This window comes from Myotis daubentonii, chromosome 21 (assembly GCF_963259705.1).
Source record: "Myotis daubentonii chromosome 21, mMyoDau2.1, whole genome shotgun sequence".
NCBI lineage: Eukaryota > Metazoa > Chordata > Mammalia > Chiroptera > Vespertilionidae > Myotis > Myotis daubentonii.
The window spans coordinates 946,467-957,548 of record NC_081860.1 but is presented as its reverse complement, the minus strand read 5'-3'; the positions used below and the strand labels follow the sequence as shown (position 1 = coordinate 957,548).

The window sequence follows — 11,082 nt, the reverse complement described above, 5'->3', positions numbered from 1 at the left end:
CAAGAGTGTAAATCGGGGAGCGGAGCCCCACAGCCCAGCAGGAACCGGGGACCCCGGGGTGGGGGGTGGAGGGGCCACGGTCTCCACACGTGGGCCTCCCACTGTCCGCAAGCAGCCCTCCCCCCGTGAGGTGGGCACGCGAAGGTGTCGGCCCGCGTGGCCTGGCCTGTCCCCTGGCCTGGGAGCAGAGAGGAGGGCGCTTCGTGCGTGCCACGCCCCATGGGGCCATCGGCTCCTTCCCGCCGTGGGCACGAGGGCGAGGCCGGAGGTTCCCGGGAAAGATCCGCTGTGAACTCCGTGGTGGCCCCGGGGGAGCGGGAGGGAGTGTCGTAGCCCTTGATGAAAGTCAGCCGAGAAGGGGCGTGCCCTGTGGACACTCCTTGTGGCCTCCCTGCAGCCCTCTAGGGCACGGGGGACAGCAGAGCACCCCTCCCTCCTCACTCTGGGGGGTTGCCTCCCAAACGCCATGGAATCGGAAAGAATCGAATCCATGTTCCCGCCTTTTTTTTTTTTTTTTTTTTTTTTTGCGTATCATTCCATTTGTATCGCTGGCTGTTCATTCCATTCGTTCGGTAGGAAACCCCATTGCACGTCTAAAACACGCATCCGAGCCCCGGCCAGTGTGGCTCAGTGGATAGAGCGCCAGCCTGCGGACCCAAGGGTCCCGGGTTCGATTCCGGTCAAGGGCACGGACCTCAGTTGCAGGGTCCTCCCCGGCCCGGGCCCTGGTCGGGGCGTGTGCAGAAGGCAACCCATCGAGGTGTCTCTCACATCGATGTTTCTCTCTGCCTCTCCCTCTCCCTTTCACTCTCCCTACAAATCAATGGGAAAATACCTCGGGGGAGAGAATAAAGGAAAAATAAATAAAAAGAGCGCATCTGACGTCAGGCCGTCGGGGCTCCCGGGCAGGGGACGTCCGTGCGGGATTCCGGTCCGGGCTCCCTCTCAGCCGCCCGCCGCCTCGCGCCACGCGGTTTCAGCCTGCGGAGGGGGGGTGGGGGGCCCGGGGCGCGCGGTCCCGCTCAGGACTTCATCGTGCACAGGGGCACCACGATGACCAGGATGACGGTGCAGGCGGCCGCCGCCACCAGCGCCGCGAGCTTGCAGGCCCGGGCCCGGCGGAACTCGGCCTCCTTGCGCTTCAGCAGGGAGTCGTAGCCCGGCGTGTAAATGTCCTCCATCCAGTACTCCAGGTGGTTGGGGTTCAGGGACTCCTGCGTCTGAAAGGGAAGAGGAGGCGTCAGAGACACGGCGAGTCCCCGGGCCCGGGTCAACCCCATCCTGACAGCCGGCCTCCCGCGCTCCTGGCCCCACGCTGCCCGCAGCCCCTGCCCATGTGGCCCCCACGGGCCAGGCACCTGCCCCTGCCTGACGACAAGGTCACCGTGTTGTTTTTTAATGTTTTTATTGACCTCAGAGAGGAAGGGAGAGGGAGAGAGAAACATCCATGATGAGAGAGAATCATGGATCGGCCGCCTCCTGCATGCCCCACACTGGGGATGGAGCCCGCCGCCCGGGCCTGTGCCCTGACCTGGAATTGAACCCTGACCTCCTGGTTCACAGGTCGATACTCAACGGCTGAGCCACGCCGGCCGGGCAATGCCATCACGTTTTGACCCACATGACCTCTGGGTCATCTGTGTATAAGCGAGCAAAACAGGGCCAAGGAACACGAGACTGAAATTCAAGGGCACACGACCCAGAACAGGCTGGCTCCACCGCAGGGCAAGCAGGGGGGTCCCTGAGAAGGGAGATGTTTCAAGCAAGGCTATCGGCCCGGCCGGCGTGGCTCAGGGGTTGAGCGTCGACCTAGGAACCAGGAGGTCAGGGTTCGATTCCCGGTCAGGGCACAGGCCCGGGTTGTGGGCTCCATCCCCAGCGTGGGGCATGCAGGAGGCGGCCGGTCCATGGTTCTCTCTCATCATGGATGTTTCTCTCTCTCTCCCTCTCCCTTCCTCTCTGACATCAATACAAATATTTTATAAAGAAGAAGAAGGAAGTGGACACTTGAAAATGGACGGCTCTCGGCCTTTGCGACTGCGGGTCCCCGAGGCCTGGGCTCCCTGAGCTGCCCTGAGCTCCGCTGGTTAGAACGCGTGTCTTCACGCTTGCGCCGAGGCCTGGGCTTTGTCCACCCCCCTGGGCAGTGTCACGGACACTCAGAGGGAGAGACGGACCCAGGATGGGCAGGTTTTGCTGGAACGAAGTGGCTGACGCGCCCTCAGAGCGGGTTGGGGGGAAAGGCTGGAGGCTCAGCCCCCCACCCCCGCCAGGCACCTGGGAGCCAGGCTCCGGCCCCCGGAGGATGGAGCAGGCGGCCACCTGCTTCCCGACCTCCCCAGCCGGCCCCACAGGGGAACGGTGTGTGAACCCCACATCCGACCCCGCCAGAAGGCACCCGGCTCCCTCCCGTCATTACGCACGCGTTATGGGCCGGGAGCCACCCTGGGAATACAATATTTCAAATTAGGTTTCCCGCGAGCTGCTCACTCTAACGGCGCCGAGGCCTCTGGGGGTCCCGGGCGAGCGTGCTCCGTCCTCATCAGGCCTCCCCAGCACCGGAGAGGGAACGGGCCTGCACCTGCCCCGGCGCCCGCAGGTGGGCCCCGGGGACACCCCGAAGGCGGGCCAGATGCTGACGGGGCCCTGTGAGGGGCCCGCATCCCTGAGCCGCGCTGCTCACACCCTCCAGAGCCTGCAGAGCCATTTCTGCATATTTTGTGCGGTCGGCTGCACACATTTTTTTAAAATATATTTTTATTGATTTCAGAGAGAAAGGGAGAAGGAGAGAGAGAGAAACAACAGTGATGAGAGAGCATCATCGAGTGGCTGCCTCCTGCAGGTCCCTCACTGGGGATTGAGCGCACAACCCGGGCATGTGCCCTTGACCACATGCCCTTGACTGGAATCGAACCCGGGACCCTTCCGTCTGCAGGCTGACGCTCCATCCACTGAGCCACACCAGCCAGGGCGCGGCTGCACACTTTTAAGGCATGTCACCTAAAGCTCTCTAATCCGAAGATCTATGTTATTGTTTTTTTATCAATTTTTTAAAATATATTTTTATTGATTTCAGAGAGGAAGGAAGAGGGAGAAAGAGAGAGAGAGAAACATCCATGATGAGAGAGAACCATGGATCAGCTGCCTCCTGCACCCCCCACCCTGGGGATCGAGCTCGCTATCCGGGCATGTGCCCTGACCGGGAATCGAACCCTGGTTCATCGGTTGACGCTCAATCACTGAGCCACGCCGGCCGGGCCTGAGCCCCTGTGGTGACCAGCGGGGACATAGGCAGACGGTGCAGCTGCCACCAAAATGAGTGAGCACAGCCCGGCCCTGCCTGTGGGCGGACAGACAGCACGCCCTCCAGGCACACCCGCCCTCGCAGGCCCTGGTGGCCGCCATCCATAGCTTGGCTCCCACCACATGCTTACCCCACGTGCGACATAGGGAGGGAGAAGCCAGCTTGTATCGCATTTGATAGTTTGGCTCCGGTCTCCTGAGCAGATATGAGCACGTGCACTTGGTACGAAGCCGGAGCCATAAACATATGGTTACAAGTCAGAAGGTCAAAGCCGGCATCCTCAGGGCTACATGTGTGCAAACAGGTAACAAAGCAGCAGCTACATGTTTGCAAACAGGTCACCAACACCAGCTACATGTTTGCAAACAGGTCACCAAACAGCAGCTACATGTTTGCAAACAGGTCACCAAACACCAGCTACATGTTTGCAAATACGTCACCAACACCACTACATGTTTGCAAACAGGTCACCAACACCAGCTACATGTTTGCAAACAGGTAACCAACACCAGCTACATGTTTGCAAACAGGTCACCAACACCAGCTACATGTTTGCAAACAGGTCACCAACACCAGCTACATGTTTGCAAACAGGTCACCAACACCAGCTACATGTTTGCAAACAAGTAAAACAGCAGCTACATGTCTGCAGATAAGTAAACAAACAGCAGCTACAGCCATGGTTGGTTTAGCTCAGTGGGTAGAGCGTCGGCTGCGGACTGAAAGGTCCCAGGTTCGATTCCCGGTCAGGGCACATGTCAGGGTTTTGGGCTTGATCCCCAGTAGGGGGCGTGCTAGAGGCAGCCGGTCAATGATTCTCTCTCATCATGGATGTTTCTCCCTCTCCCTCACCCTTCCTCTCTGCCATCAATAAAAATATATTTTTTTAAAAAAACAGCAGCTACGTGTTTGCGAACAAGTAACGAAGCAGGAGCCCGCTTGTTAACCTCCCTGCTCAGAGTTCCGGGGCGGGGCCAGGGAGCTGGAGGCCCCGGGCACAGGCAGGTCTGGGTCACGGTGGTCCCTTCCTGCATCTGGAGGGCGTGGCACCCCCTCTCCGGCCCCCTCCGGCCCCTCCCTCCCCGCACCCCGCGGCTCTCCCCCCCCCTCCCCCATGCTCACCTGCAGGTCCAGGGCTGCCAGCTTGCCCTTGTCGCCCACGCTCCGCCCGTACTCCTCGCCGGCCCAGGAGGGCTGGCCCCGCCGCACCTCGGCCAGCTCGGTCAGCCGCATGTCCGTGTACAGCGGGTTGCTCTTCAGGTGGGCCTTGAGCGAGGCGGGGTAGGGGTGCGGGCTGAACACCTGCTCCACCAGGAGATCTCTGGGCTGCTTGGGCCGGCAGTGCTGCGGGGGGACGTCGTACTGCCTGTCCGCCTGCAGGGGGCACAGCGCGGGCGGGTCTCAGGGGCCGGGCAGCCACCCTCGGCCCCGGGCCTCCCATGGGCACCAGATGGCACAAGGCCGGGATCCCCAAACAAACAGAGAACGGTCCGGCCAGGAGCGAGCATTTCTGTGCCAGGGAGACACGGCTTTACCCAAGCCTCACGGCACCCCTGCTCTCTCCCCAACCCCCTCCCCGTGGCCAGGGAAGGAAACGGAGCCCAGAGAGGCTCAGTGACTGGCCCGGGGCGCACAGCAGCCCAGCGGTGAAGCTGGTCTAAACCTCCTCGCCTGGCTTCAGGGAACCGTTGCTGAACCGTTACTGCCCGCTCTCTCTCTCCTGCCAACTTGTCCCTGGTACCAGGGGTAAAAGACATGGCCTTTCCCGCCAGGAGCTTGCGGACACCATGTCGCTGCTCCGGGAGGAAGGAGTCGGGCCAGAGGGCGCACGTGGGGGCCTCCAGTGATTTTCAGAGACGTCTGCATGGCCTTAGAGGTCCAGACAGCAGAGTGGACAGTGGTGGGGGTGGGTGGGAAGGCGCCCAGCACAGCGGGCGCCCCTGACGCTCTCGGTCCCTGAGTTGCGTGGGCACCAGGGACTCTGTTCTCTGTCTGTGAAGCCTGCTACCGCCGGGCCTTCGGATACTTCCTCATTCTAACTCCAGGCCCTCGGATCCCTACAGAAGGCCGCCTCCTCCAGGGAGCCCTCCTTGGTGCACCGACACCAGGTCAGTGCCCAGCATGTCACTCCATGGGACGTGGACAGAGACCCGCGGCCGGCACTGTCCCCGGGAAACGGTGCCCCCAGGTTTGCCCATCCGTCTCCTCCGCTGGCCTGGGAGCCCCCGAGGGCAGGGCTCGCTGTCTGTCGGCCTTTTAACCCCCGACTCCAGGGAAATCGATCCACGGAGCAGCTGTGTGTGCGGGGCTGTGGCTGACACCTGGGCTGGGACCAGCGCAGAGCCCCATCCCCGCACCCCCTTCACCCCCAACAGGACCACGAGCGTTGGAACAGAGGAGGGCTAATGCTGAGATGCCAACACTGATGGGGAGACAGCGGGGGACCTGTCTCAGCCCGAACGAGCAGGCGAGGCTGCCTCCCGGGTCCTCACCCACCAGCCGAGTGTCCTCTAAGCGGCTCCGGGATTGTGTTCCTTCTGCTCCTTCCCGCGACCCCGCCCTCACCGGCCCTCACTGAGCTGCCACGGCCTGCCCGCTGCACCGAGCTGGGGTGGGGCCTCGCCAAGATGGGGGCGTGGCCTCACCGAACTGGGGGCGTGGCCTCACTGAGCCGGGGGTGTGGCCTCACTGAGCCGTGGGCGGGGCCTCACTGACCCAGGGGTGGGGCCTCACTGAGCCGGGGGTGTGGCCTCACTGACCCAGGGGTGGGGCCTCACTGAGCCAGGGGCGTGGCCTCACTGACCCAGGGGTGGGGCCTCACTGAGCCGGGGGTGTGGCCTCACTGAACTGGGGGCGTGGCCTCACTGAGTCAGGGGCGGGGCCTCACTGACCCAGGGGTGGGGCTTCACTGAGCCAGGGGCGTGGCCTCACTGAGCTGGGGGCAGGGCCCACACTGAGCCAGAGGCAGGTGGGGCTGTACAAGGCTGGGGCGGGGCCTACACCAAGTTGGGGGCGGGGCCTCACTAAGATGGGGGCGGGGCCTCACTAAGATGGGGCGTGGCGGGGCTCACACTGAGCCAGGAGTGGGTGGGGCTGTACAAGGCTGGGGCGGGGCCTACACCAAGATGGGGCGGGGCCTTGCCAAGTCAGGGGCGGGGCTCAATTAGGGGCGGGGCCTCACTAAGCTGGTGGCGTGGCCCACACCAAGCTGAGGGCGGGCAGATGCCAGCAGCCTCCACCGCCGCCATCACATCACAGTCCTCCGAGGGCCCTGCTCAGGGCCTAACGCGCATGATCTCAGTTCATTCATCCTCCCAACAGCATCCGACGCTGAATCCATCGTCCCCACCCTGGACCCGAAGCTCAGATCAGAGAGGGTGAGACACGGACCCAGGGTCACACAGCCCATCAGTGGGACGGCTGGGATTTGAACCTGACTTTTTTTTTCTTTTTTAATATGCTTTTATTGCCCTGACCGGTGTGGCTCACTGGGTAGAGTGTCAGCCTGCGGACTGAAGGGTCCCAGGTTCGGTTCTGGTCAATGGTATGTACCTTGGTTGTGGGCACATCCCCAGTAGGGGGCGTGCAGGAGGCAGCTGATCGATGTTTCTGACTCTCTATCCCTCTCCCTTCCTCTCTGTAAAAAAAAAAAAAAAATCAATAAAAAATGTTTAAATATATATATATACTTTTATTGATTTTAGAGAGAAAAGAAGAGAGAGGGAGAGAGAGAGAAACATCCATGATAGAGAGCATCATGGACCGGCTGCCTCCTGCACGCCCCACACTGGGGATCGAGCCCACAACCCGGGCCTGTGCCCTGACCGGGAATCGAACCGTGACCTCCTGGTTCCGAGGTCCACGCTCCACCCCTGAGCCGCGCCGGCCGGGCTGGACCTGACTGCTAAGGAGGGAAGCTTACCAGCTGACCACGCCTGCCTCACCGCTCCTGCCCCCAGGAGCCTGCGTTCTGACCTGGCAGTGTGCACACATCATAGGCTTCTACACACAAGTGTAAATCTACCTTCTGCACTAAGAGGACTGAGGGCGGGGCGGGGGGCGCCGAGACGGCAGTCACCCCCTTAGGAAGATCTCAGACACCTAAGCGTTCAGAGGCCTCAAGGGGAACGCGGGACCTGGGTCCCAGTGGGGGGCGTGCAGGAGGCTGATCCATGATTCTCTTTCATCATGGATGTTTCTCTCTCTCTCTCTTCCTCTCCCTTCCTGTCTGAAATCCATAAAAATATATTTTTATTTACTTATTTATTTTGTTAATCCTCACCCAAGGATATTTTTCCATTGATTTTTAGAGAGAGTGGAAGAGAGAGGGAGACACAGAGAGAAACATCGATGTGAGAGAGACACACCGATGGGTTGCCTCCTGCACGCGCCCCGACCAGGGCCCAGGCTGGGGAGGAGCCTGTCACCGAGGTCCCTGCCCTTGACCGGAATCAAACCCGGGACCCTTTGGTCCGCAGGCCGACGCTCTATCCACTGAGCCACACTGGCCAGGGCTAAAAATATATATGTATTTTTAAAAAAGGAATGCCATGCATGCACTGGAGTCCAGGAAAGGGACACTGTTACGTCACTTCCCTCGTGTTCTTTGCCCGCGTCCTGCTGCTGGACATCCCTGGGGACTGTGCCTGCCCCACCGTGTCCCCCCGACCCCCGCCGCCCTGTTCTGTGAGGATCTGAGCTCCCACACCTGGGGGTCGCTGCACCAGCTCCTCCCAGCTGACCCCGGCCGCCTGCCTGTGCTCTGCTCTCTGCCCTGACGTGGGAAGCCCACCCCATGGGGTGGGGGGTAGAGCTGGCCTGGACCCCGGGACACGCACGGAGCCGCCAGCCGGAGTCTCAGTTACCTCTTTGGGTTTCCGACGCCAGTCCTTGCTCTCTCCGGGGCCTCGGTCTCTGACCTCCTCGTCCTCCTCGTCCAGGCCCAGGCGGTTGGCGTAGGTGATGGTGCGCCAGTCCCTGGGCGAGTTGGAGATGCTGGCGATTTTGGACTCCGTGGCGCTGTTCTCCTCCGTCAGCGACCGGGAGGACGGCCTGGCGAACAGGCTCTTCTTCAAGGCCTTGACACGGAGGCTTTCGCTGTTGCTGCCGCCGCTGGCGTCCGAGCAGCACCAGTCGGCGCCCCCCGCCGCCGCCGCCGCCGCCGCCGTCCGCTTTGGGTCCGCGGGAGCCGCTGCGGGCCCGGAACACCCGTGGGGAGGCGCTCTCGTCCGACGCGGCCCCGCTGGTCAGGGAGTTCAGGTCCACCTGCACCCTGGCCGTCTCGGGCGGCTGCATCTTCTGACCCAGCTTATTCAGTTTGCCCAGCACCTGGCAGATCTCCTCGCGGACCCCCGACAGCGACTCCAGCTTGCGCTCGATCTCGCCGACCCTGAGCACCAGCCTGCAGACGCTGGTCTTCAGCTCCTCTTCGGAGCGGTGGCCGGGTTCGGGCCGCTTGCCCTTTTCTCCTTGGCCGCCGGGGAGCTCGCCGCTGCCGGCCAGCTTGGCGGCTGCTGCTACGATGTGGCCGCCGCCGCCGCCACGCTCCGGGGAGCTGTCGCCGTCCGACTTGGGCAGCTGGGACAGGGACCCGGTGCTGTTGTAGCAGGAGGAGGGGATCACCCCTGTGGAGCCGCTGGCGCTCATGTCGTCCAGGAAGCGGAAGATGTCGCTGATGTCGTCGCTGACGACCTCCGAGTCGTCGTCCGACTGCCGCGCGGCGGGCCTGTCCGCGTACCTGCCCGGCAGATCCCGGCGGGTCTTGGGCTCCGGCACCGGCTGCTCCGTCTGGGTGCCCACGCTGCTGGTGTCGGAGCTGAGCTGCCCCCCGGTGCAGCCGATGCTCTTGTCCTTGAACTTCTTTTTCACCGGCTCGCGCTCCTCCACGCCCACGGGGGACGAGAGCTCCTGAGCGTGGAGCCCGTTGGCCGTGGCCCCGTAGCCCGCGGGGAGCAGGGGCTGCGGCTCCGTCGTCGGCGCGAGGTAAGCCGGGCGCGGGTCCAGGGCCGGGAAGCCGGGCGCCGGGCTGCCGGGGTTGGGGTAACGCAGCTTCTCGCGGGACGGGTTCCCGTGGAAAAAGGACCGTTCGAAGTCGGGGATCTCTTCCGTGTTCAGGCTCCAGCTCTTGGCCGGCCAGGGCGTCTGCTTGCCCGGCCTCCCCCCGGGGCAGCGCCTGGCCTCCGGGGTCCCCATCACGGGAGTGGGCCCGAAATACGTGGACGCCTGCAGGTCGTCGAGGCTCTCGTGCTTGGCCCGCCTCTTGTCGGGGACCGGGGAGTACACGGCGTTCAGGTACCGGCCGCTGTAGGGCATTTCGAAGCTGTGATTGAAGAAGGGACCCCTGGAGGGCTCCTTCCGGCTCTGGGGGTCCCCGTGCTCCCCCTCGGCCTGGTTCGCGGGGCCGACCAAGCCGGGGGACACGGGCAGCAGGCTGTGAAAATCCTCCTTGAAGATACTCCTTTTCTGGACGCAGGACTGGACCCCAAAGGGCCCGTCGTCGTCGACGTTGGCGACGAAGGTGCCCTTGACGTCGGGGGGCCCGGGCAGCGAGTCCTGGTCGGAGACGGGCTCGCTGTCCAGGGTCATGGGGAAGTAGGTCCTCTGCATCTCACAGGGCTGGGGGCTGGCCGCCGCGTACGGGGCCAGGGCCTGCAGCCGGTCCAGCGAGGCGGCCCGGGCCTTGGCCTCCTGCCCGACGCCCAGCAGGAAGTCGGGCTCGGAAACGGGTACAAACTGGGGGCAGTCGGCGCAGTCCGCGTCCCGGCACGGGGCCGGCTGCCTGGCGGGGAAGGCCCGGCCGAACGGACCCTCGGCCAGCCCGCAGCCCAGCGGCCCGCAGGCCTCCTCGACGACATCGGGCCGGCAGGAGTCGCGGGCCGCCTCCTTCGGGCGCTCCTCGGGCCGGCCGCCGGCGGCGGGCAGCTTCTCCCTGGCCGCGCCGCCCGTCATCTGGATGAGGTTGAAGATGGTGACGATGTCGGCCGCCACCATGATCTTCTTGGACTGCTGGCTGTTCCCCGGGCACTTCATCTTGTCCTTGAACAAGGTGGCGGGGAAGGCGGGGTCCAGGCAGGCGGTGTAGAACAGCACGCTGCGCAGCCGGGCGAGCTGCGGCAGGTCGAAGCGGGCGCACAGCGACCTGCACAGGTCCTGGTAGGAGACGTGGCTGCGCTTGCTGTCCAGCTCCTCCAGGATCTTCACCAGGAACAGGGAGGCGTCCGGACCGGCCTCCATGGCTCGGGATGGACGCCCAGAGGCTCGCCGACGGCACGGAACCTTCCAGCCAGCTCTACAGCGACAGCAGCGGAAAAGAGGGTTGTCAACACCAGTGGGGTTTCAAGTCAAGCTTGTCAAACACATAAAGAAATGCTAGGGCCCGGCCGGCGCGGCTCAGGGGCCGAGCACCGACCTAGGAACCGGGAGGTCAGGGTTCGATTCCCGGTCAGGGCACCGGCCCGGGGTGTGTGCTCGATCCCCAGTGGGGGGCGTGTAGGAGGCAGCCGACCCATGATTCTCTCTCATCAGTGATGTTTCTCTCTCTCTCTCCCCTTCCCCTCCTCTCTGAAATAGTCTATATAATAAAAGCCTAACATGCTAAGTGTCTGGTTGACCAGTCAGCCATTCAACCAATCAAAGCATAATATGCTAACGATATGCTAAGGCTGCTCGACCGCTCACTATGACGTGCACTGACCACCAGGGGGCAGACGCTTTGACCGGTAGGTTAGCTTGCTGCTGGGGTCCAGCCGATCGGGACTGAGCGAGACGGGCCAGACGTG

The 11,082-nt window shown here is 63.2% G+C and overlaps 1 protein-coding gene across 1 annotated transcript; it reads right to left on the bottom strand.

The window, feature by feature from the left end:
- Positions 1-1,020: 1,020 nt before the first annotated feature.
- MINAR1 (membrane integral NOTCH2 associated receptor 1) lies at positions 1,021-10,596 on the bottom strand. The gene is given in 4 exon segments (XM_059677943.1): positions 1,021-1,220; positions 4,427-4,678; positions 8,170-8,469; positions 8,471-10,596. Coding segments are annotated over 4 exon segments (2,817 nt in total). The 5' UTR covers positions 10,538-10,596; the 3' UTR covers positions 1,021-1,022.
- Between the last annotated feature and the right edge of the window lie 486 nt (positions 10,597-11,082).